The 27,836-nt window shown below is 33.1% G+C and overlaps 1 protein-coding gene and 1 long non-coding RNA gene across 3 annotated transcripts in view; one reads left to right on the forward strand and one right to left on the reverse strand.

Annotated features, from left to right (window-relative positions):
• Window positions 1-23,746, reverse strand: part of LOC148623448 (26S proteasome regulatory subunit 4) — a 35,045-nt gene extending 11,299 nt beyond the window's left edge. Inside the window, exons 1-7 of the mRNA XM_088565245.1 lie at window positions 23,684-23,746; window positions 19,023-19,076; window positions 17,129-17,225; window positions 11,873-11,997; window positions 11,056-11,241; window positions 8,479-8,607; window positions 1,925-2,021 (exon numbers count right to left, since the gene is read on the reverse strand). Coding sequence (XP_088421371.1) covers window positions 1,925-2,021; window positions 8,479-8,607; window positions 11,056-11,241; window positions 11,873-11,997; window positions 17,129-17,225; window positions 19,023-19,076; window positions 23,684-23,746 — 751 coding nt within the window. The remainder of the gene's footprint in view (window positions 1-1,924; window positions 2,022-8,478; window positions 8,608-11,055; window positions 11,242-11,872; window positions 11,998-17,128; window positions 17,226-19,022; window positions 19,077-23,683) is intronic.
• Window positions 23,747-24,570: 824 nt separating this feature from the next.
• Window positions 24,571-27,244, forward strand: LOC148623449 (uncharacterized). Of its 2 annotated transcripts, none has more exons than XR_015919429.1 (3): window positions 24,571-24,642; window positions 26,483-26,588; window positions 27,103-27,244. It is a non-coding gene; the product is annotated as an uncharacterized LOC148623449 (long non-coding RNA). The 2 variants fall into 2 exon arrangements; XR_015919430.1 differs by lacking the exon at window positions 24,571-24,642 and adding an exon at window positions 25,205-25,284.
• Window positions 27,245-27,836: the final 592 nt, after the last annotated feature.

A 27,836-nucleotide genomic window follows, 5' to 3' on the forward strand; every position in this document is an offset into this window, starting at 1 on the left:
GATGACAGAGAAGACAATAGTTCCATACAATTATATGACCACAAATATTTTCGCAGTTGTGTAAAATTCACAAAAATCCACCAAGTGGTTTTGGAAGAACTGTGCTGATGTAAAAGCCCATTAAATTTGATTACCTCCCCCATTTAGCATACAGGGACAACTTTCTTTCTAAATGCATGTATACTAATGATACTTAATTTCTATATACATTAGTTTTCATTAGAAACTATTCAGCTGTTAAAGAGGATTTGGCCTTAACATTTTGCTTTTCACAGACAATGGCTTCTATACAGATTTGCTTTGAGACTTCAATCCCTCTGAATGATGATATCTGTAGGCCTGGTTAAAAGGATAACTCTTATTATCAAAATATTTTTATTTATCCTTTACAGTTTTTGAGATGGAAACCCTAAAAAGTCAAGATGCCTATAAGAGGTAACAGTCCTTTATTTAAAATTCTCATTCTGACTTTCTATGAGCAACTCGGCGGGTGTTTCTAGAAAAGCAGAGGACGTTTACCCTACCGGTGCACCTGGTCCATGCTCCCAGTTTTTAGTGGAGTCCGAGTTGCTCATTTACTTTTGTTACTTTGTATGTATGATTTTAGTTACTTAATGTTCTTTGTTGTGTGTGTCTGTTTTCCATGTCTGGTGTTGGCCCTGGATTACATTCTTTTGATTACCACTATAACCTTGGTTCTCTTGATTACTTTCTCTCAACAACTAGCCCGAATAGCAGATGACAGTATAAGATTCAATTACCCCGAAACAAGAAAAGTACACATCATTCACAAGCTAGAATCAATTTTTACTAGCTGTGGGCTTTGAGCTTGTGGCTAAAGGCGAGCACTGATATAACCCCTATCAAGACTTGATTTTTAACTCTTAACCTTTGTCTATAAAAGGTTTAGAAAGGCCTGTCAAGCAAAACAAGCCTTCTAAGAGTATTGCAAAACAATACATAGTCCACTACTGGCTGTTTATATCAATGACAGAAATTCTACCTTTGATCATCCAGTATAACTGACAAACTGAGGAAATGGCCTTGATTTTGAAACTTTGGAAAATATTACCAAACGGAATGAATATTAACTTGATCTGTAACTCATCAAGGTAAACGAACACCAAAACTCATCTAAATATCTGCAAGCATTTAGAAAAAACTGCAGAAAACTTAAATTTTGATTAATTCAAGGGCCATAACTCTGACAAAAAAATAAGTGAAGCAGAACCAAACCTTAACTAGATCTGCAAGCGTTTAGAAAAAAAAAGTGTGGAAAACTTATATTTTGGTATATTTTTCGAAGTTCGAGGGCCATAACTCAGACAAAAATCAGCAAAGCAAAATGAAACTTGCATTTGATCTGTAACTCATCAAGGTTGACTCACAAACCAAAAATCAGCTTAATATCTGTAAGTGTGTAGAAAAAATGTGCAGAAAACTTTTTTCCAAACTGACAGAGTGCAAATCTAAAGTCCCGTTCTGCTGAAGCCGATAGGGGAGACATAAGGAGCCAAATTTATTTTCACCTATAGATGAAACAAGGTATCTGAGCACCCATTATACCCCAGTTATCACTAAAACAGGAAGTTATCAAGTGGCTGAAAACTGTAGTTATTGAGAAAAGTGTGACAAAAACATTGCAACTTACCATAAATGTTTGAAAAATATGCAAGTTACTCAACAGGAAGTTGATGTGCTACAGATCTGAAATTCTAATGCATAGAATGTGATCCTAATATGGTTTTTGTCCATTTTATTTGAGTAATTACTCTCATTATCTGGAGCTCTGTTGACAATATTTGTTTGTAAGGATGGATGCACAGAGGTAAAACAGTATACCATTCCTCATTTCAGGAGAGTATGATACATAGTGATGTGCTCTTAAATAAGCCATGCAGTTTTTGGTGGCAGTAAATTTTACCTGTTCCAGGTGGACCATACAGTATAACACCTTTTGGTGGTTTGATACCCATTTCCTCATAATACTCTGGATGTGTTAAAGGTAGCTCAACTGATTCCTGAAAATAAATCAGATGTAGATCCACATACATATATATTAAGAATAATTTTTCAGAAGTCATGTCTGCTAATGAAATGAAGAATGTGTTATAGCTATCATATATCACCAAGGTATAACCTAAAATGCAGGATTCTAATCTATGCAAACTAATACTTATTACAGGACAAGTATGTACTAATTGTTCAAAATCAAATTAAAGATTTCATGGATTAGGTTACTTTAAGTTGTATCTATAATGAAACATGACTTTTTAGTTAACATGCTTGTGCATGTACTGGTAGTATAAATTAGCAATAACTTTTTATAATTTGTTTAATGGTTATGAAAAATGGAGCAAAAGTGTATGGTTTGTTTTGTTGGTTGAACATGCATATTTCTATAGAAAATGATTTAAAAAAGTAAGAACGAAGTTAACCTTACTCATTCAGTGATTGGGATTAAAAATTTTGTTAATGGGACTATGGCAACCTTACCCTTCAATTCAATGGAACATTTTCAATTTCAATGGGCCATTCTAAACAAAAATAAAAGAACAGCATTCCAATGAATTTCCCCCGCAAAAGAAAAGATGAGGAAAACTTTAAATTCACTGAAATTTTCATTTCCTGACATATATAAGTCCAAGGGCCATAACTTCCATAAAATCATTCAACCCTAACCAGTTGAACTTAATCTGTAACTTCTCATAGTAAGACTACATATAAAATTTGAATCAATTGGAGAAAGCACTACAAAAACTAGAAGCCCTGTTTATCACAGGAGCCCCCGCCTCATTTGTTAGTAGTTTGGTTTTTTTTTTTTTTTTTTTTTTAAGTTAATCAAATGTGTCTGTAAGACACATGATACTCCCGCACACTAGATTTGCCAAATTAGGAACATGTTTATTTTTGTATGAAGACATGGTTTGCAGAGTCAGAAATCCTTCCAGGACTTGTGATACTCATGGTCTGTTGGTTCAGCTCAATCCTTCAAAGACTTGCAATGACAAACGAGGATCAGAAATTCCTAAATATATTTATCTACATATTGTATTCTGGCCACATGAAATTCTGTTTGGTAGAGTCAAGACTAGTTGCGATGAAAAAAAATGGACCAATGGATAGACTGTCGCATAAAAAATGTTTATACCTCCCATAACAAGTCCCTAACTGTGTTGCTTGGGATATATTTCTGACAAAAATTACAGTCTAACATCACCCAGTTCTGTAATATTCCAAAGTCCAACTATTACCCACGTGACCCAGTTCTGTCATATTTCAAGAAAATCAAGATCCTATGACCTTGCACACCTTCATTATGTATAGGAACATCCTGCAAAAAATATTTTAAATGAGGAGATAACCATACAAGCCATATAGCTCTATTTCTGAGTAAAATGACTAAGTGTAACTATCACCAGTTTCTGTAATATTTCACAAAAATCAAAATCCTTGGCCCTGCACACCTTCATTGTGTGTAGAAATATCCTGTAAAATAATATACATGTAGTTCAAAAATTGTACGAGGAGATAGCCGCAAAAGACATAATCATGTGTAATCCAGGTGGACGGACAGACAGATGGACAGGGGTAAATTAATATGCCCCCAAGCAGTATGTTGTGGGGCATAAAAAGTGCGGAAAACGTGACAGGGTGGACAGACAGACAGACGTCCGGCATTTCCATGTCCTCTTCCAACGCGTTGCGGGGGACAAAAAAACATGGGACAGAATTCGGAATAGCAGCTAAGGCTGGCGTAAACTTATTATCAATACTTTCAATAGGGGGTTCATAACCGTGTCCAGCTGCCAAGTTAGTTTCTACAACAATTGCAGTTTGATTTTAGTAATTACCAATATTAATATTTTTTTAGGCTTTGGAAAAGATAATTTCTTCTGTTTTGGGTCTAGCTTAAAAATGTCTTTGGTGGCATTTTCAATTTCAAATGGGACCAGTCCACACTTTTCTGATATTATCAAACTATTTCTATTCTTAAAAACAATGTTTATTGTTCTTTCAAATGTGTGAGCGATCAAGAACATGTAATCTAAAAAAATCGACAAAGTACTGCTTCATTCCCCGGTCTTTAACTCCCCTCGAAAACATGGCAATCAAAACATCCGCCTGCAGCTAATAAAAACCTAGTTAAAAGACACATTCCTGCCTTTTTTAATCTCACAAGTAGTGGACAACACTCCACCATCAATGATGGAAACTTAATGCACACACATGAAGCGACACATTAGTCACTCAATGTGCCATTCTAAGAGGAAATGCGACTATGGTGCATGTTGCACGGTAATCCCAATCACTTCTCATTATTGGAGATAATAAGTTAACTAGACATAGCCCCTTATGGGACTAATACCCTCCACAGACTGTTGATCCCTGTTCATTTGGGGAGCAATGTGAACATACGATGCACATTGGACACAATTTTTTTGGTGGATAGACTACACACATTTGACACAAAATTCCCTACCATTTCTTATTCATCCAACTCCAAAAAGCTATCAGTACTATTTTTTGTTGACAACACAGGAACAGAAAATGACTGATTCGTGACAATATGAGCGTTTGCATATGGTAATCTAACACTCCATTGAGTTTCATAACAATCTTGCAAGTCCTTAAGGAAAAGTTGTGGACAAGGCATCAGACCAAATTTTGTGAAAAATGCTTAAGTTCCAACTGTCATCTTGCACATCTTATTATGGTAATTTAACACCCCATTGAGTATATGACCAAGTTTTGCTGGAAACCCGCAAGTCCAACAGCTGTCATTTTTACAATTTTGTCCAAACATAACTTTCTGAAGGTATGCATATATCCATGTGCTTATATAACATCCCAAAAAGTTTCATAACAATGTTCCAAGCTGCTCATAAAACAGTTCAGACAGACGGACGGACAGATAGGGTGAAACCTTTATACTCCCAAACTTTGTTTGCAAGGGTATAATTAACTATTAAAATTAAGGATTATTCAATCTGCAATCCTTTTCTTAATAATCTGGAAAAACTGGAAAAATAACACTTTAAGAGGCCGTAACAACAACAAAAGTCAACAGATTTTTCTTAAATTTGCACCAAGGATAGATCTTATTCTGCTTAATATTTTTCCAGTTTACATTAATCATCAATCCGCTATCCTTTTTCTTAATTATCCGCACCAATGATGGATCAGTTTAAACTGTCAAGCTGACTGCTAAATTTTTCAAATAAATAACCCAAAAACTGCCAAAAATAGGTAAAATAAGCATAATAAGCCATTATAAGGGAAATAACCCCAAAGCTGGTAATTCAATTATCATGAACTAAAGAGCCAAAATTGTCGCAGATTTTTATCTGTTTTGGTTTTACAGATATAAGTCAAAACAAATGGTCAGACCCCTATGTTCTATTTTAGCTACAAGGGCCATGTTTTTAGATGGATCAAAAATCTAAACACAAGTTTCATGCAAGGTACCACAAGGAAAATCTGAGCAAAATTTCATATAAAATTCTGCTCAGTAGTTTCAGTGGTAGATTTTTATTAACTTATGATGACAATGGAGTGATGGTAAAAGCTCACATGACCCTTTGACTCTTTGGGCAAGGTGAACAAAAAAATGTTTATGGTAAGTCTTTGAACATAAGAGTGATCTCCCAGTATACAAAATAATTAATTCTTTTAACCAAGTTTTTTCTTCTCCATGTGATTAAAAATATTATGGCTGAATGTGAAAATTTAGTTGGCAACTTGAAATTTTCCCTAGTTTGGCTCACCATAGAAAAATTCATACAAAATAGTGACAGTCCCATACATTGCAACCACAGAATCTGCATACTGAGAACCAATTAGGTAACACAGTCAATTTTAATCGACTTGATTTTCAATTAAAGTCTGAAACTCTAAGGGACATTTATATATTTGGCATTGGAAATCATTTGAACAAAAAAGAAACTTTTGTTAATGGCTAGCCATTAGCCCCCAAACAAAAAGGAAACTATTGTTAATGGCTATCCACTAGCTCCCAAACCAAAACAGAAACTTTTGTTAATGGCTAGCCATTAACTCCACAACCAAAAAAGAAACTTTTGTTAATGAAAAGCCAATAACTCCCAAACAAAAAAAAGAAACTTTTGTTACTGGCTAGCCACTAGCTCCAAAACCAAAACAGAAACTTTTGTTAATGGCTAGCCAATAACTCCCAAACAAAGAAGAAACTTTTGTTAATGACTAGCCATTAACTCCCAAACCAAAAAAGAAACTTTTGTTAATGGCTAGCCATTAGCTCCCAAACAAAGAGGAAACTTTTGTTAATGGCTAGCCATTAACTCCAAAACCAAAAAAGAAGCTTTTGTTAATGGAAAGCGAATAACTCCCAAACCAAAAAAGAAACTTTTGTTAATGGCTAGCCAATAACTCCCAAACCAAAAAGAAACTTTTGTTACTGGCTAGCCACTAGCTCCCAAACCAAAAAAGAAACTTTTGTTAATGGCTAGCAATTAACTTCAAAACCAAAAAAGAACTTTTGTTAATGGCTAGCCAATAACTCCCAAACCAAAAAAGAAACTTTTGTTAATGGCTAGCCAATAACTCCCAAACCAAAAAAGAAACTTTTGTTACTGGCTAGCCACTAGCTCCCAAACCAAAAAAGAAACTTTTGTTAATGGCTAGCCATTAACTTCAAAACCAAAAAAGAACTTTTGTTAATGGCTAGCCAATAACTCCCAAACCAAAAAAGAAACTTTTGTTAATGGCTAGCCATTAACTCCCAAACCAAAAAAGAAACTTTTGTTAATGGCTAGCCAATAACTCCCAAACCAAAAAGAAACTTTTGTTAATGGCTAGCCAATAACTCCCAAACCAAAAAAGAAACAATTGTTAATGGCTAGCCACTAGCTCCCAAACCAAAAAAAGAAACTTTTGTTAATGGCTAGCCATTAACTCCCAAACCAAAAAAGAAACTTTTGTAATTGGCTAGCCACTAGCTCTAAAACAAAAAAGAAACTTTAGTTAATAGCTAGCCAATAACTCCCAAACCATTGGATAAAAAAAAAATAGGACAAGTCCAGAGGTAAATCATTTTATTTTTTAAGACTATTTTATATAGACACTTATTGGAGATTTTTTTAACTTCAATTGTGCTTAACTAAAATGATAGTTTAACGGCATTTCATAAAAAAAAAAAACTAGAAGGCCTGTTTACCACAGGAGCGCCTCAATTGTTATTAGTGTTTTTTTTTTTTTTTTAGTAAATCAAATGTGTCTGTAAGACACTAATGATACTCCCACTCACTAGATTTGCCAAATTAGGAACATGTTTATTTTTGTATGAAGACATGGTTTGTGATTCAGAAATCCTTCCAAGACTTGTGTTACTCATGGTCTGGGGATCTATTTGGGGATCAGAAATTCCTCAATATATGCATATCTACATATTGTATCCTGGCCACACAGTGTCAGGCTAGTTGCGATGAGAAAAAGAGGACCAATGGACGTATTAATGGACACAGAAAAATGTTAATACCCCTCATAACAAATCCCTAACTTTGTTGCTTGGGATATATTTCTGACAAAAATAACAAAGTCCAACTATCACCCAGTTTTATAATATTTCATGAAAATCAAGATCCTATGACCTTGCACACCATCATTATGTGTACAAACATCCTGCAAAAAATATTATAGATGAAGAGATAGCCATACAAGCCATATAGCCCTATTTCTGATGAAAATGACTAAGTCTAACTTTCACAAATTCCCGTAATATTTCACGAAAAATCAAGATTCTATGCCCTTGCACACCTTCATTATGTGTAGTATCATCCTGCAAAATCTTTTTTAGATGTAGTTCAAAAACTACAGAAAGCCATATAGCCCTATTTTTGACGAAAATAAGTAAAATGATTAAGTGTAACTATCACCAATTTCTGTAATATTTCACGAAAATCAAAATCCTTTGACCAAGCACACCTTCATCATGTGTAGAAATTTCCTGTAAGATATTTTAGATGTAGTTCAAAAACTGTACAAGGAGGTAGCCGGACAAGCCATACAGTCCTGTTTCTGAGTAAAATGACTAAGTGTAACTTTCACCAATTTCTGTAAAATTTCATGAAAATCAAAATCCTTTGGCCCTGCACATCTTCATCATGTGCAGAAATATCCTGTAAAATATTTTAGGTGTAGTTCAAAAACTGTACGAGGAGATAGCCGGACAAGCCATGATCATGTGTAATCTGGATGGATGGACGGATGGATGAACTGATGGACAGGGATGCCCTTCGACATTTTGTTGCAGGGGCATAAAAACCAACAACAACATGTGCCAAGGCAGGCAGAAAAAATAGGAAAGGTAACCTTAAACAGACATTTATTTTCTTGGCCTTATAACAAATTTCTCAAATTAATGCATCTTCAACCTCTGTGTGAAATACACAGACAGGCCAATACAATAAAGTGGGGGAATAATATCAAGTAATACAATACCTTAATTTCCTGAATTTGTTGGTCTAGACCACCAATATCAGCATATGTTTCTTGTGGTGCTTTTTCTAATTTCATTACTGTAACCATAGGATCGGTATCATCTGATAAAACCCCAACTACAGCATGAACCTAAATTACAGTACGGGAAGATACAGTACAGAAAAGAGTTATAGTTTTTAAAATCAACATGATTATAATTAACTAATGTAAATCACAAATATTTGTGAGAGTTTTATATTCCCTAAAATCCTCAAGCAAGGAAAAAAACCATTGAGTCAAGGAATACTAGTACATGTTTGACAATGTTGGTTTCCAAAATGCGTTGGTTTCAGTCCCTAATTCTTCATGGATGTGATAAACACCTCCAAAATCAATCCCTGACTTGCATGAACAAAATTTATAATATTACCTGATGTAAAATAAAATGAAATTATACATTTTTTAGAACTGTTTTTTTTTTTCTGACTGAATTTGAATCAATCAATGATTACTGAAGTAAAAACTGTAATCGATAGTTAAACAGCGTCCAACTTCACACACATTACCAAATTTTGTTCTGTTTCACATTTTTCCCAATTTTTTTAAACCAGTCCAAGTTAATTTGCAATCACATTCAAAAGTATTTCAACAGAGTATTGTCTGACACTTGTAATTATACTAAAATAGAACCAATTTCAGCTTAAAAAAAAATTATTTCCTTGAACAACATATCAAGATTTTCAAAACTAGACACTTTTAATCAATTTGAATTCTCCTCCCAATTTTACTTGGGTTAAAATCACTACTCTTCACTTCATGTTTATTAATCATAAAATACTGATGATAGGATGGAGGTTTTGACTGATAATTATATTAGAAGGAACATGCTTGGCACATTTAATATTTCTTGACACATTACTGCAAGTACTTCATGCCCTACAAGTTAATTCATTACTGAAAATCCAAAAAGGAGTCCCTCAAATCTTCAGTTCATGTAAACTCACCCATTCTGTAATAATACTACAGTTAAAATTTTCCTTGAACATTCAAGAATTACAAGATAAAATGCCTGTCATTATATAGTGTCATATGACCTAGCCTAACAACAAATACCAGAAAAAAATCTACATGAATATTTACTTTATCAGTGATTTTTCTAGCACTTGTTATTTTTGTCATTAATTCAGAAATGCCAAAAAAATCTGGTCTCATTTCAAGTCTTGAAATCAATAAAATGCTTCCCATTGCACAACTTGAAATGACTGCTTAAGAGGAATCCTGTACGGTTTGGGCAAGTAGATGCATGGACACACCATTCAAGCTTGGGAAAGCTCTGAATTTTGATTGTGATTAAAAATTTGACACAAAAAAGAATTCAGCAAGAATCAAAACAGTCAACTTTTGGTCCCTTTATTCTGAGCATTCACCTTCAGTCAAGGTATTGTATAGACATCATTAAATGCTTGTTTGTGGCACTTTAAAGCTGCTTTAGCTGCCAAATTTGAAATAAGTTGCAGCTGAAGCAATCAATGTCAATAATACCTGCAGAATATTGTGAAACAATGTTGTTTTAATCAGAGAAAATAACTCTGATCTAATTATTTTTCACTATTACTTCCGAAGATTGCTGACAGGACATTCACCTGGGTTAAAAATAGCTTCAATGGATACACAGGTAAGCACATGTCTTGTTTTCATTTCATTTCATCTATTTCTTGATTAGTTTTCAAATAAATAATGACAATTAATGACCACATTAGTGCCAAATTATATCACTGTATGTAAATTACAAAAGGATCCTTGTGTTATATTCAAACTTTTTTACAGCTCAAGTCTGCCAAAAAAATGGGTCTTCTTTAATGTTGATTAACTACTTTCGCTTTACAATGAGATTTTTTAAAGAATCGACCCTTACAAGACATGCCAGATTAAGATCACCAGAAGTTACATGCATACAAATTTTATATAGGTCAACTTTTTGTCTTGCAAGACAATATAAGTACCAACACCTATTTCATGTATTTAATGCATTTTATTTGTAGACATCAATTGAAATCATACAGGAAAAGTCAAAAACCCCAAAATCAATCCATTCAATCTGTGGTATGGCACCTTTTGATACTATTCTAAAAACATCAATTCACTGGTAGTCAAGTTATCATCTGGACATCATTGCAAATCCTTTTTTCTGGCCTTTCATTTGTAGTCAAGTTATTGTCTGGACATTAAGGAAAATGCCTGTTTCTGGCCTTAATTGGTCTGCTTTTCTTAAATGGTTAAAAATATAACCCCTAAATTCAATTCCAGACTTCCTTTTGTAGAATGGAACCTCGTGATACCCATTTCATAAAAATCCATACACTTATACCTAAGTTACTGTCTGGAAACCAAACTGCCTACGGATGTAGGCAGCATACCATTATACAACAGCAAATTTAATGTGGTGTATAAAAATAAGTTTTATGCTGTATATATATATACATTTGGTGTTATTCAAGTTCTTTACATAGTGCTGTAAAAAATAGTATATCAAATACTGAAATATTGTAATTTAAGATGCAAATAAATCCTAATACAATACTATGTTACCCCTTTTACCTTGTGGTTCAGCAGAACAGAACAACCAGGTTCTAGCTGGTCTTTGTCAACAAAAGACAGGATACTGACATAGTGTTCACTGCCAACAGATGTTGATACAATTGCATGGTTGTCATCTATAATTTCCTCCAGAGAACCAACAGACATTGGGGAGCCACGTAACTCGTCCACTTTAGTTCTCTCCTCCTAAACACAACACATTTGATCATATGATGGTGGTTTAATTGTTGGTATTTGTAGAAAAAACATCCAACATCACAGTTCTTGAATCAGAAATTTACAATTTTGTGGGTTCTTTATGAGGAACAAAATTAATAGTGTGTAAATTTGTCAGAAGAAACAGAGTTTTACTTTCATAATCTCTTTGCAGTTTTTAAATTCACATAAGCATTCTAATAACGAAAAACCCCCCAAAAAAATATTGAAAGTTTTGGAAAACTTCAAAAGTTCATTTACATAAATCTTGTCTTATCTGTCTTATATTTTGAGGTGTCTACTTATATAGGTAAACCTACAAAATATCTAATCAGTAAGTTAAAGTATTAAGTAATTCTTGTTATTAGATGGGGTCATGTATATTTAACTACCTTGAATAGTAAGTTAAAAAAATACAGTAATGTTAGCTACTGAAAATATGTAGGAAAGGGCTAATTTTTTTAGACTAACAGTATTCATTTGTATGCTTAAATAAATAAATAGTTATAAGCCTTTCAAATCAATATTTATTCAAATCATACTGGTATAAATACTAATTTCCTGCTTTTTTCCTTAAGGATACAAAACAAATTAAAAGTCTTACTCAAAACACTATACTAACCTCATGTTTCTCTTCTTGTGGCTTTAGTCTTTCTTGATTTTTAATAAATTCTTCCTCCATGAGCAAATAATCTTTTATCCTTTCTAGTTTTAATAACTTTAACCTACATCTTGTGTGTGGAGTAACTGCATAGAAAAAAAAATTATCAAGAATACTTAAATGATTTAAAATAAATGCTTTGCAGGATGTAGCTTGATACAAACACAGAGGTTGTGCCCTGAACAGTAGGAGCAAGTGTGGACAAAGAACTCAAGCATGACACAACTCTGGACTTAAATTTAACATTTTGCACAGGATAAAAAATTGACCAGAACTGAAGAAGCCCCTTTTTGTTCCTAAATTCTAAATGGTTCCAGTCATAACCCCTTAAATCAATCCAAGCCTTCCTTTGGTGGTATAGGGCCTTGTGGTACAATTTTGGAGAAATCCCTTAACTTAGAGGGAAAGACCACCTCTGCATTAAGTTAGGCTCTTATGATTTATATCATACCCACGTAAACAAAAAAATAAACAACCTTTAATGCAAAATGCGCTTTGAAATCTTCGAAATATATGTAGATAGCCATCTTGCAGAACTCTCTTATCTGAATGAAAATCATAAGCAGTCTTTATTGATTTTTACCGATAGGTTCTGACTGGCTCGTGACATCACTAAGTCAGTTTGGTACTGATACAAGTACTGCAAATAATATGTCAACAAAGAATATTCTGTAAATATTTCTACAATCTTGTTCATCTAATCAACAAAACATGTTGTTTTGTCAAGCTTACAATTGCAGATAAAAGAGAAATTCCAAAAGTTTTTTGACCGGCAACATGAACATTCTTTAGAAGTAACCATTACATTTTCCTATGACATACTAGTCTTCTGGCTGCAAATCCCATTGTTTGTCAAGTTAACTGACATTTGCTTACATGTTGTGCCTAAATCTTTTCTTCTGTTTATTCTGGGTTGAAATTATAGGGGGAATTTCTTCAGACGTCATAATGAATTACCTATTTACTTTCACTATATAAACCGACTTCGTGATGTCACATCTCAACCGATCATGGTGGCGCAGGAAATTCAAATTCCCTTACTATAAATCGTGATTAATTAGTTAAGAAAAGGAAATTATTTTGCTTCAATTTAATTTTCATGAACATTTAAAAGATTAGTTTCGATATTTATGACTTGCACAATAACATAGTCTTCTCCTTTAAGTCAATTTATTGTCCAGGCATCATGAAGTATTTGTTTCTTCCCCCTTTTTGACCAATACTACTTAAAAGGTTCAAGTCAAAACCCTTTAAATAAAGCATGGCCTTCTTTCAATGGTTTGGTACCCTGTGGTATAATTTCATAAAGACTAATACAGTTATACTTCAGTTTAATGTCATGACACCAAATGTATAAAGACAACAACTAGTGATGACAATTTTAACTCAATAAAGACTTTGGTAGGACCTATCATAAGGATCATTTCATCAACTGAAAGTTTCTTTCCATCTATCATAATTTTTAAGATATTAGCTGAAAACTGCTAAAAACATCATTTACCACCTTTCAATAGCAACAACTCTAACAAGGAGTCCTACTACAACTTCGGTCCTGTGCAGACTTTTGTTGGCCTTATAATACGGATCATTTTGGCAATCGAAAGAATTTGGCTAAACCTAACGGTTTTGGAGATACATGAGAAAAACTTGAATGACCGACCCCTTTCTTCTATTTTTAGCAACAATGGCCATGTTTTTTTTATCAAAAATGCAGAATACCTTAAGGACAATTCATACCAAGTTTGATTCAAATTAGTCAAGTTGTTTCAGAGGAGAAGATTTTTGAAAGTAATAACGTTAAAAATAGCCAAAAAACATTGAAAAAGGGCAATAACTCAAACAGGCTTAACAAATTTACAGGAAAATTTGACCACTAATAGACCTCATCTTTCTGAACACTTTTACCCAGTGTCAGAATTTTGCTTAAACTAATGAATTGGAGATTATATATGCGAAAAACTTCTGTCTGACCCCTATGTTCTATTTTTAGTAATAGTTTTTTGACAGATCAAAAATACCCACAAAAGTTCTTTGCACAATACCCTAAAGAACATTCATACAAAGTTTTGTTCTAATTGGTCAAGTAGTTTCAGAGGAGAAGAGATTTAAAAAATTGTTATAGATTTAGTAAGACTATCAACACCAAGTGATGACAATAGCTCAATATTTCCTCTAGAGAAAATATTGAGTTGCTTTCTTTCATTAAAAACTTGTTCTCAGTATAAACAAAAACGTGGCTGAAGAAAGTCGGCAATGTTTTCACTGAAAAAAAAATCACATTTTAAAGAACTTTGTTGCAGTTTTTTGTTACCATTGTCTTTATAACACAATAAAAGTGTACATTATACAGTTACGAAAATACGTCTCCTTTCTCAAATAGTTAGACCAAACAACATCTGACAATGAAAGGAAAAAGTCGGATTATATCTCAACAATAATCATTCATCATTTAAATTGGAGCATACAAATTAAAATTATAAAAGCATCAGGGATAAATCAAACCAAATTTCCCTTTTACAGCCACAAAATTGAATGAGAAAAAAACAACAGTTATTTGTCACTTTCAAAATTAACCCTGACCTTGAGAAAAACAGACGACGACTTGAAAATATTGAAAAATTTTTGGTGTAGTTATTGAGTACACATATGAAATACAGACCAACTTCTTATCTGTTAGTCCTCCTACATAACTGAGTATTTATTACATTATCTCATTGTACACCTCTTATTTAAGATTTTAATTGAAATCAATCAGGGAGTTTCAAATAACACTTTATTGGACTTAGTAATTTATGAAAATGGGGACATGGTGGTACACATCTCTTATCCCTTACTCTTCTCACACCACATAATGTAATAGAGGTTTCTCTAGACCAATATAGCATGGCACTGCACCATGCCTTCATCTTCTAGCACCATGCTGCCCTCATCATGAATTTTACAATGTGCCCCCAGGTGGCCATACCCAACTTTCAAGTTACAAGTTTAATTTAATTATGTTCAACAAATTTGCATGTTCAACATGTACTCCTGGTGTGTTGACACCCATTTATGATACTTTTACAATATCATACTAGGATGAAGGATGTTTATTGCAGATCTCAGTAAATAAATTGCCCTAGTGTCAAGGTGGGGTGCCCCTAAATGAAACCCTCTGTGACGGTTGAGTGCCCTCAACATACTTAAATAACCATGCCTTCACAAATTCCTTGGGAAAACAGTATGTAAACTTTCACAGAATCTTTATATACATGTAGTATTGAATACAGTGATATTGTTTGCCTTTTCAAAATTGAACTATCCTTTTTAGGGGGAAAATATGCGTCATTTTATTAAATTGGGAAATTTGGAATAACTGTACAAAACACTGAATTTGTAATTTAGATGATTAATTTTATAAAGCATGTCAAGGAGAAGACAAGTCAAATAGATTTTAGTAAGTGTAATTTTGAACAGAAATATCCTATCCTTTGATTACAAAGGAAAACAATATCTTACTTGGTATTGTATTTAGTATGTGTTGCAAAATCATGTTAGATTGCATTGTAACTATAATTATCTGGGTCGAGTGGTAGTAAAAGTTGAATAAGTCCAATATAGAAAAAACATAAATGTTTATTCGGTTGTATCCTCACATCAACATCACTGTGGTTTACATAAACAGTTAATTTGGACATTAATCATTCAAAAACATCACACATCGACAAAACATGTCCACAAAAGTCATTTACATTCTCCCTCAACAACAACGTAACAAACATACAACATCAGTAGCAAAATACGGGAAGTAAACTTTAAAAAAAAAGGAAAAACAGATGAAAATTCAAATTCACATATTTTGTTTTCCATGTCTGGTCTTTGTCCCTGGATTACATTCTTTTGATTACTGCTATAACCTTGATTCCGTTGATTACTCTTTCACAACACTTGGGATTATTATTACGCCAATTTTCATATATTAGAGCCAAAATGAGTGCAAAAATTTTTTTTTCTATTTTTTGAAATAAAAAGTTCTCATCAAAATAACCCCTTCATTCATGACATAGATGTACCCAAATTCTCTCTTGATGCATGTATAGAGCAGGATTTCATTATTTTTTCAAGTGATAAAATTTCTAGCAAACTACCATGGACTATTTATTGTGGCCCTTTCTAATTACATTTTGTATCTTTTGTTCCCTCATACTCTATTTGATATCTGAATTTTATCACTTAATGCCTTCAGTGTTTCCATAATTAGATTTTGGGAATCCCCATTCTATTTGTTTACCGATTTTACTACCAAAAAAGCCATATGGTAAAAGTGTAAACAAATGTCATCCGTTTTCTTTTATCAATTCTTGCATTTAAAAGTGTTTTAGACACTTCCGAATGGGATAATCATTGTTAATTTATTCTGTTATAAGGTAAATCTGTTTTTTAATCAATCATATGGTTTAACAGGGCTGTGAAGCTTGTATGTATCCACCGCACATGCCATGACATGGGCAAAACTGTATTTACCTTTGACCAGATGACTAGAGTTTCGATTGGCTCAATAATGTATTTACACTTCTCATGAGGATATTGTGAGACACAGTCACCTGGTCCAATTTCCTTTGATTGGTTTCAGTCGTGAATTGGTTATGGTCAATTAACTCTGACCAGGTGTCAACACAATTGTTTAACTGGAGAAAATATAGGTTGCTGACTAACTTCCGGTCATTTTTAATATACAAAAACTAGGCACCAAGAAAATGGCCAACTGTTTTTTGGTTGTTGCCAGATCCAAAAAAAAAATCGCAAAATTACGACATTGGGAAAGCACAGCGCAATCCCTGACTTTCATGTGGGGAGGAGTCTTTTTATCGGAGGTAATTTAAAGCAAACAATATCACTGGAATAAGTGTGTCTTCTATATTAGAATTTTTGTGGTAGGTCTCACATCAGCATAGAATTTATCATTCCCTGATCTCGGGGTACCATTCTCATTCTACACAACTAAATGGAATTTAAAGAAACTTTCATATAATCCTGATTTTATATTCCAATTGTGCATTTCCCATTTTAGATAAACCCAAATCGATTAGGATGTCAAAAAGTTCATGTTATTAAATGGGGATGGGGTTTTTTATTTAGTGAGCATTGGTAACAGTTTTTTGTCTAGTTTTTAAATCAATAGATCAATAGTGAGGTTATATATGGTCAAACATGACTAACCAACACCTTAATCCTTACCTTGAGGAAGTTTGCTAGCAGTATCAGGGCCTTTCATCTTTTTCTTCTTTTTACCAACTCGAGTAGGAATTGGAGGTTCATATTTTCTTTTTTTCTCCTGTAAAATAGTTATTAAAATTGTATTTTTAATGCATTGGGATGTTCTAATTGAAGTTGTGAACCACAGTTGTAGAACTACTTCTCCAAGTTTAGATATACTTAACATTTACTGTGCATACCCCTTGCCTCAATAGCTACAAGGTTTAGAAAACAAGAGGCTCCCAGGAGCCTGAATCGCTCACCTGGTTGAATTTTGCCTTTCAAAGGCAATTAATTTAACCAGAAGTTGTCCAACAATTTTGACTCAAGAATTCCTTGGTAGGACTTATCATAAGATCTTCTCAGCAATTGAAAGTTTCTTTTAATCTATTATAGTTTTCAAGATATTGACTGAAAACTGTTAAAAAAAGGAGCCATCTTTCCCATTTCAAGGGCAATAACTCTTACAAGATGTCATCTGACAACTCTTGTATCTGAAGACTTTTGCAGTCCTAATAATATGGATCATTTCAGCTATTGAAAGAATTTTGCTAAACCTAATGGTTTTGGAGATATACATGTATACGAAAAACTACTGTCTGACCCCTATGTTCTATTTTTAGTAATGGCTGCCATGTTTTTTGATGGATCAAAAATCCCCACTTCAGTTCTATGCAGGACACCCCAAGCAAAATTCATACCAAGTTTGGTTTCATTTGATCAAGTAGTGTCTGAGAATATTTTTGAAAGAAATAACATTAAAAATGGCAAAAATCATTGAAGAAGGGCTATAACTCCAAAATGGCTAAACTTTGACCAGAGATAGATCTCATCAAGCTGAATACTTTCACCCAGCCAGAATTTAGCTAAACCTAACGGTTTAGGAGATATATGTGAAAAACTACTGTCTGACCCCTATGTTCTATTTTTAGTAATGGCGGCCATGTTTTTTGACGAATCAAAAATCCCCACATTAGCCAGCACTCCACAGTATTGTAGAACTGCCTAATTTTGGTCTGTAATCTGATGCTTTGTAACATTTATCACTTTAAAAAAAAGTCAAGCATCTGTAAATCTATATATTTACAAATAGCTCTAGCCAAGGCCTTCAGGATGCAGTAAAAATTTTCTGGAAAAAAATTACCCACAGCATATAGGGTTACCATAGAAACCATGCAAAAATTTGCAAAAAAGTTCATAAAATCAGGTTTAAAAATATCAAATTTCCCGCAAAATATCTGCAATTTTTATTTCATCCCCTGAAACTGTTCAAACTTTTTCCTTCGAAAACCCCTTCCTCATATGGGCATTGCCGGTTAGATTTTGAGCTATTTCACTTTGTAATCCACTTATTAAATTTAGCATGGTGAAAAATTGACTTACTTTCACTTTCACAATGAAGTCAAATTGTCATTGAAAAAAAGCCCCTTCAATATTGAAAATATATAAAACATTGCAAAATACTTTTAAAAGTCCCCTTTTTTCAGAAAATGTTTTATCAACAATAGATTCTTCATTTTTAATCACTATAGCAACCACCGATTTCCATTTATGTCATTTTTCATCCCTAGGCAAAAGTGGGAAACTAAACTAAACTGTGGAGTGCTGGCTTAGTTCTATGCAGGATACCCCTTGGAACATTCATACCATGTTTGGTTTCCATTGGTCAAGTAGTTTCAGAGGAGAAGAGTTTTGTATAATTGTTAACAAAAACGGAAGACATGGCCTTTGGCCAGGTGAGCTAAAAAGTACAGTGTGAAGGACAGACTGACAGACTGCAAACCTACAGTTCCTTTCAGCATGGCAAGTAAAAATTTAGTGGTGCAGGTTACAGAGCACACATATTTTACATCTAGGCATTCAGTAAGTTACATACTTTGTCATCTTTCTTATCTCCTTGTCCTCCCTGACCACCAGACTGCTGTTGTCCCTGAAAGAAACAAACACATTTCAATATATAACGAAGGCAATTGGATGACAAAAGACAAAATATTATGTCTGAAGAGTTTGTAGATTGCTTTAGTTACATACATTTACCAGTATATCTAACATGTATAAAATAATTTTTCAACTTTATATGAAAGCAAATTATTCCAAAAAAGAAATATGCTCAAAATTTCCAAAATGTCAGCAGTGAAATTCCAAATAGTGACTTGAAGCATTGGCTCAAGAATGGTTATTAATGTAACCCAACACCTATCGACCCTAATTTTTTTTAACATGATAGCAAAACAGGGTTTTTTTCTTTGCATAGTGTTTTCCCTGAACTCTGCGCATCTGGTATGTCTGCTCTGACGTCATATCCGTAAATAGAAAATTGATAATGACCTGTTTTCATCCGTAAAACAAAATATCAATCAAGAATACAAGACATATTTGGTAAGTTTTGTTCTTTCAATACCTCTTGTAAGTAAACTTATTAAAAAAAATCTCTAAAATTATGTAGAAGTCAATAAGTTGACTGGATTAGAGGGGATTCCCTAATGTGTAATGACCCATGAAATGATGACCTAGTAAACAATGCACTACGTGTGATTTAGAATGGCTTACCTGTTATACATTTTCACATATTAGCTCAAAACTATGTTCCTTTCTTAATAATCTCTGAAGGATATGATTCGCCATATGCAAATTTAAACATATATAAAGATAAACGAAAGTTTTATCTGCCATCATCACACAAGGGCGTCTGCTTTACCTTGACATTGACCTTAGATGGTGCTATATTCTGATTGGTTAGAACATTATTCTAAAGTAGTAAATAAAGGAAAGATTTCAATGTGTTATTAATACTGATGTTGATGAAAAAAAAAACTTTTAGAAAAAAAATATTTTCTTTAATTTCTTTTAATTTTAGATAATGCAAAAGAAAAAAAAAGAGCAAATTATAATTTAGAAATGTTAAAGAGGCTTTTGATGATGTCAGAATTAGGGGAGAAAGTATGAGGTGCAGCTAGAAGACATGGTATCCCACAGAGCACACTCAGATTACGATTAAACAATATTACAGGGGTTGATAACTTAAGAATGGGTAGTCCGACCATTTTTACAACTTCAGAAGAGATTGAGTTAACAAGGCATTGTGTGTAAATGGCAGAAAAAGGTTATGGGTATGCACGATGGCAAATAATGGAAATGCCAAATGGCAGCTAATATGTGCACTTTAAAAGGAAGAAACAAAGCTCCGACTAAACATTGGTTTTATGTTTTTTTGTCCCGAAATTCTAATGTCAAAATGGTCCAGCCTAAAAAAAGAGAAAAGGTCAGAAATGATGTCAAGGCTGAGCACATTACAAAGTATTTTGAGGAGTTGAAATGTATTCTCGATGAATACAGTCTTACAAACCAACCCTCACAAATCTGGAATGTTGATGAGACTGGAATCTCTCATGACCATTCCCCACCCAAAGTACTTTCTCGTCGTGGCTGTGATGCGTTTTCTGTTACTTCAGGAAGGTCATCAACAACATTAGTGGCTGCAGTAAGCACACTTGGTGAGACCATACCTCCTTACATTATATATAAAGGTCAGCTTCTGACACATGAGTTGGTAAGCAAAGGAATGGCTGGTACCAAATACAATACATCTCCTAATGGATGGGTTAACACTGAGATTTTCTTGGATTTTTTCAATAACCATTTTCTTGTCCATGTCACTCAACAGCCTTTAATTCTATTGTATGATGGGCTCTCTACCCACATCACCATTGATATCATTGAATCTGCCAGGAAATCAAATGTTCATCTATTTGTTCTCCCTCCACATAGTTCTCACATGTTGCAACCCCTGGACGTGTCTGTCTTTAGTTCATTCAAAAAAAGTTTGAATACTGAATTCCACAAACATACGCATGAGAAACCTAATTCAGTAATTACATGTGATCAGTTACCTTCATTCATTAACACTGCATACAACAGTTCTATGACCATTGCAAACATCACGTTGGGTTTCCGCTCCGCAAGACAGGGATTTTCCCACTGAACCCAGAGGCTGTCCAGCCAAAACGGTCAGTGCCACAAATTAATCCAGTGTCATCAACAAACACGCCTAGCAGGAAAGAACGTACAGATATGAGGTCCATCAAAGTACTGTTTGCACAGAAAGTAGAAACATTTGAAGTCAAATCAAACTGAGAAACCCAAGAAGAAAAGAACAACTTTTGTACCTCACTATGGTGCAGCAATTACTGAAGAAACATTCAGAGACTTACTGATCCTGAAGGAGACAGAAAAGGAAAAAACTAAATCAAATAAAACACAGAAGAGGGAAAAGAAAAATGATGAGTTGAGTCAAACTGAGATAGAAGAACCAGCTCGAAAGAAAAGAAAACCAATTGAAACACCATATGCTAGCATTGAGAAAGAAATTCCATCAACATCAAATGCAGTGTCAAAAGCAAACAAATCGGTTCAAAATAAAACAAATGGAAAATTTAGGAAGGGGTCTTCAAAAGAAAACAAATCTAAAGGAAAAGGACTTGCAAAGACAACAAAAACAAAAACTTCTGAAAAGAAATTAAATGTTTTAGAGGATGGTGACGAACTTGAAGATGAGGATACAGAAACTTGCATTGTGTGTGGAAAATGTCAGCCAGATGAACTGAGAATGGATATAAGCCTTAAAATTGTTAACTGGGCACAGTGGGATTGCTGTCTCAAGTGGGTCCATTTGAAGTATTGTACCCAGGAGGAACACATATCTAAAACTGATAACTTCTACTGTCCCTTGTGTGTTACCTCACAGAGCATCTTATAAATAGCTTGATTTTGTGACTGTACCATAGATATTTACAATAAATATATATGAATTGGTTATTAAACCTTATAACTGCCTAATCAGTTCATTTACTGAAAGAAACTCGTAAATTTAGCTCCACTTAAATATCACATTATCACTAACATATCACAACAACTACAATTTGAACCCATTGTTTTGCAACTTTTATCGGTTAAAATCAACTAAAACAGTTTGCTTTGTTCAATGAATGTTCTGAACAATTTGTAAAACTTAATTTGAAATTTCATAATCATTCCTTTATCCATACCCAGGTGTTTATTCTAGGCATGCCCAGAATGACTGGACTTTCATTGTTTACAAGAAAACAGCATGTTTGTTATATAGAAAACAAATAAATCAAATTTGCTAATGCCACTGATGATAAAGAATGATTTCCTATAAAAACATTGTATGTAGATTTAGTATTTGAAATTTTAAAGGACAGTTAACCATGAGCTTATGTTTATAAAAGACAGCAAGTCTTAGGTGCGCAGACATACCGGACTGCTCCATAACTAAGCGTGACTGTCAGCTGGATGCAAGTGTTTGAAACAACTGTTTCAATACGTATTTTTTTTTAAAGTTTTTAAAATTTTCAATTTCTCTGTTGAAAATAGGGTAACTTTCAGGTGTGAGTAAAAACCACCGGATGACTTACTTATTTAATCAAAGACAATATCAGTAATTGGCAGAGGGGAAATTGGGGATCTCTTGTACTTGGCGATCGCAATACTGGTATACCAGTATTGTGTACAATACTGGTATAAAAAATTGTTCCAGTATTGTATACCAGTATTGTGATTTAAAAAAAATAAACATTGTACTTGTACATATATATCTATAGTATTGTAGTACATGTAAGTATTGTAAAAATTTAACTCAAGTACTGTTTTGTAATTACTCATTTCTGCACAGTATTAACTTTTATTGATTTAGTAATGTTGACTTTGATATGAAAGACTGCAAAAACTGTTGTATGTTATTTATTTCGTACATGTTAGAGGAAAATTGAGCACTATTTTAATGAAAACACAAATCAAAATATCATGATAAAATTACATATTAAGGTGGTGATACACAGCTACTGTCATTAGAGTCAGTCTTAAATGGTCAATGGTCTTAGTCTTAAGTGAACTTTGTTCTTGTAGTAATTTGACTAGGTCTTTATATTCTTTCCAAGTAGGTCTTTTTCCCCAGGGACATGCAAACCTAAGCGATCGGTGGATGAACATCGCTGTACAAAATTTTGAAAAAAACAAAATCACAATACTGGAACAAGTTTTTTATACCAGTATTGCGATCGCCAAGTACATGAGATCCAATATTGGTGAAATTGATCAACTTTTAACTGTTAATTAAGCATTTCAAACTGATATTTATGCCTCACTGTGTCACAATAGTGCCAAGCAAAATAAAAATTAGCCTCTCAAGACGGTATAATTATTTGGACTAGCTAGGATCAATATAGCTATGAAATCGTAGCTCTTGAACTTTTTTTTTATTTTGCGATCTAACGTTAAGAAAATACCAAAAAAATAGTTAGAGCTGCGTTTCGCAGCTAGAATCAATATAGTATGCTTTCAATTCTGTTGAGTCACATGTATGCTGTAACAAAAACCTAACTTAGAAGGATGCAGCTATCAACAAAATCACCCCTCCATTCTAAAACGATAAATTTGCCTCAAAATGTGTTTATGACGATAAAGTAATTCAGTATAATTTCATTTGTTCTTAAGAAAAAGGTTCTAGGAAGACCTCACCATAGTGTCTGTTCGTCTTCTATCAAATAACGGATGTCTATTTCCGAATAAATGTTCACACATGCGCGAAAAGTAAAAGAGACATCTAATTACCACAATGAATATTAATGGAGTTTTCGTGGTACAAACGGACTCAATCATACCATATATATTGTACACACACTCTGCCAAGATTACTGTCTACCCCTATCATATCAACAAATAAACTATTCCGTGTTTTTGAGGAAAGTATTACCAACTAGAACAGCAATAACTTGTAAAGTCGAATTTATATGACTTCTCACCGACAAATCGAAAATCCCATTTTTCGCATTTTTTGATAAATTTTGACTACGAAAACCGTCAAAAATCATCAAAAAAAAAACCCCAGAAGTATAAATTGTGATAATACTAAACAGAAAATACCAAATAAGTCATTTTTACTGAACCATAAATACTCTAGGGGTTTTGACACATATATTATGTGTATACATGTGCTTTATAAATTAAGTTTACAAAGGACCGGACTATTTTTTTTTCTCCAGCTTCTAAAGTGAAAAAAAGTATTTTGTTCTCATTTTATCCATCGGAATGTGTTCCTTGAATTATATCATATTAAAGAATTATGAGCTATTCTTATTGGTTAAAATATTGTAATGGGGTATTCTTTAAAACGGTGTACTGTCACACGGTAATGTCCCCTTCAGATTTTTCAATTATTCAAGTTATAGTTGCTTTGTCAATCTAATAAAAGTACGACCTATCACTTGTTCCATTCAGTCACAGCATGTAGGATCTAACAACACTCCATTCTATTATATTCTTTTTTCTGCTCTGATGACCTCTCTGATCAGCCAATTGGATTTCATCTATCATGATTTTGAAAGCATTATTCAAAGGCAAAAACCCGAGGATTATGAAAGGGTCATCTGAACAGAATGGAGTGTTGTTAGATCCTACATGCTGACTGAATGGAATTCGTAGATATTCTTTGATTAGAATCTCTCTGAATTTGAAAAAATAATCATTGATTTTTTTACAGCTTAATTAACGTACCCTTGAAATGATATTAAATGAATGGGCAAGATATTCCCACACAAATTATCGTTCAGTACTGTAACACTCATTCAAATATACTAATAAGAACGCAGACTTTTTGGCTTGATGTAGTCAATTGGTTGTACAAAGTCACATAATTTAAAATATTAGAGTAATCAAAAGTAATATTATTGCCAGCTCACGGAAGAAATGACTTAATCTCTTATTCAGTTAAGTTCAGATTGGTCCTTGACAAAAACCGAAGTACATGCCGTGGAAAATATTTAATTTTGATTTTTTGACAAATTTATACAATATAACCAATTTAGAACGGTTGACGCTTCTTGGACAAGCCTTAATTGTCCCGACGTTAGTTATGGAAGCGTAACTTGGTTCAAAAATTCGAAACGTTTTCTAATCGATCCTATCCGTGTCAAAGAAAACCAACCAATCATAAATCAAATTAAATTTTGTATAGATATTTTGTTTCCCTAAGTAAAGTAAGTAAAAATAAGCGCTATTTAAAGGGGTCGTCTGAATTTGAGTTTCATGTACTCACATGTGGACATATATTCCACCAAAAAGTAAGTGACACTTTAAGGTGGATACAAATGAACCTGAAAATCGTAGTTTGAGATAATTCCAAACCTTCTACAAAAAAACACAAAACAAATTAAAATTTTCTCCATTGTGTTTTTTTACCAGCAGCTTGCTTATGAACTTCGGCATATTTGTCGCTAGTAATTTGTTATATTTGATTTTATTACAATTTTTGGCGATAATTTTTTGTTTTTATATTTTTAAAGTCGACATTTTGATTGTCAAAACAAACGAACATTAATGATATGTATTCACTATTGTTTACAGTGCCGTCATGATGAAAATACAAATATTTTATTTAGCTCGAACACAGTTACAATAATAAAGAATTATGATAAATAACTTAAGTGTTTTTCATATACCATGTATTTGTTAATTATAATTTGTCTAAATCATGTGCTGTAGTCTAAGTAAATGAGTGCAGTTCAAATTACAGGAGATATGGTACACAAAAAACTTTTTTAAGCCTTATACGTGTACTGTATACATGTTCCAGTCCATACAAACATTTTTATAAAGACATGAAGAGTTGTTGAGTCAATGACTGTTGGTTTTCATTTAAATGAATCAGTCTATGATACAAACTTGTTGAACATGATGAGTTGTACAGTTACTTGATTATAGGGTGACACAAACAAAACCTTTGAAGAATCTGTTATTTGTGTATACAGTACCTCATATTTCATTTTTGAGAACAAAAATAAATTCATGTACAAGGTCAAGGAAACTCCAGTGAAACAAGTATTGCAGAATAGTTGACCAAGAGCAATCAAAAGCAATATTTAATGTTCCATGGTATTGTACGTGTAAGTCATATGAGAACATTTATACATAACTTGGGATAAACTACATGAATTATATAATTTGGAAATTAATCTAAACATTAACATATACATTTGTATGACCTTATATAAGACACAATTTCCAATTTTTTAAGAAGTTATCGTGCTATTTTTTTTACTTTTTTAATAGATCCATAAATACAAGCTGTTGACTTACATTGTATATCTGTAACTAAGGATAAGGAACTAGTTTTATCAGTCATCAGAATTCTTTTGCACAGTATGTTGTCATGGACATGTACAATTATACCATAGTCATGACAGTATGATAAAAGTCTATCCATGTTGATTTTCAGTATCTCTTTCCATATTAAAAGGAAATATGTTTGATATTTTCCAGAAAATTTTGGATGCAGCCATCGTGTTCACCTACGAATGATACAAGTTACCAGACAAGTCATACATAACAGGAAGCTCTGTTCAAATGAAGTATGATAATAGATTGTGTAGGTATTTGAGGTTCTGTATACAATATTTTTATGCCTTGTTTTCTGGAGAAAAAAAAATTAATATTGATTTGAGGTGTTCCAAAGGTAGGAACCACCTCTTTTGTTGGGAAATGTTGGAAGTAATGTGGAAAATTTTTGCAAATATGAGGAAATTAATAGCTTGGACCCCCACTTTCAAAGTCTTTTGATTATTCACTATAAACTCTCATTAGTCAATTTATTTTAGAAATGTATTTGTATTATTTCTACATGTGTAATGTAGATAGATCCCATATGTGTTTATTGCTTAAAATGTAGCACTACAGTTCCCATGACACTTAAATGAAGGTTGTAACATAGACATAATATTTTAACATAATGGGATGTTTTGTTTGAAGAAAAAAAACATCCAATGAGCCATATAATGTAGGGTTTACTTAAATAGAGGTCTACTTCAATACAGGAATCATGAATCACAGTAACTTTGAATATGAGTACTATGTATATTTATTACCGATTTTTATACTTCCAGGTCATCCATGGCATATATATGACTGAAAAGAATTCAAAGATGTAGAATTTAGATGATCTTCAATGCTGTTCAATCTCTGCTTGCACTGTAATGAAAGCTAATATGAAGCTGAAGTTTGAAAATAAAGATTTTCAAAATCATATTTCTTATACAAATGAACAAGGTTTAAATATGTTGTGCTTCAAATGTAAAAGTCACTTTCATACATGTATAGCCATCAACCTAGAATCACTTGCACTGCAAGCTGTCACTCTATCAACTGACCTAAAAAATTACTTCATTGTTTTCTGTAGATTAGGTTGATTATTGTCTTTTGTAAATAATTTTACTTTATTTGTTTTGGGGCCTTTTTATAGATTGCTTAATGGTATGTGGTTTGCCCATTATTGATAACCATGTGGTGATTTCACTTGTAGAAGCTTAATCGTTACTTACTTGTTTTTTTTGAATGACTATCTCATTGGCAAACATAAATGGTACATGTATTTAAGTTTTCTACTTACGACTAGTGAGTGCTAAATCTTTCACTGCTTCTCAAACAAGTAATTTTGTGTAAAAACTATTTGGCTAAGCAACTGTTGATTCTGTGAGGTAGCACTATGAAACCGCCTCAAAATGTCATAATAGTAGAGTAGTATAAAGCAGGATCATTTCATACAGTAAAACATTCTTGTCCTGAAATGCAAGAAACAATTGCAATATGCATTGAAACCACAACCAATCAATGAAAAAAA

The sequence above is a fragment of the Perna viridis genome, chromosome 2, assembly GCF_037379345.1.
Source record: "Perna viridis isolate PV_CMFRI_1.1 ecotype Kerala chromosome 2, ASM3737934v1, whole genome shotgun sequence".
Classification (NCBI taxonomy): domain Eukaryota; kingdom Metazoa; phylum Mollusca; class Bivalvia; order Mytilida; family Mytilidae; genus Perna; species Perna viridis.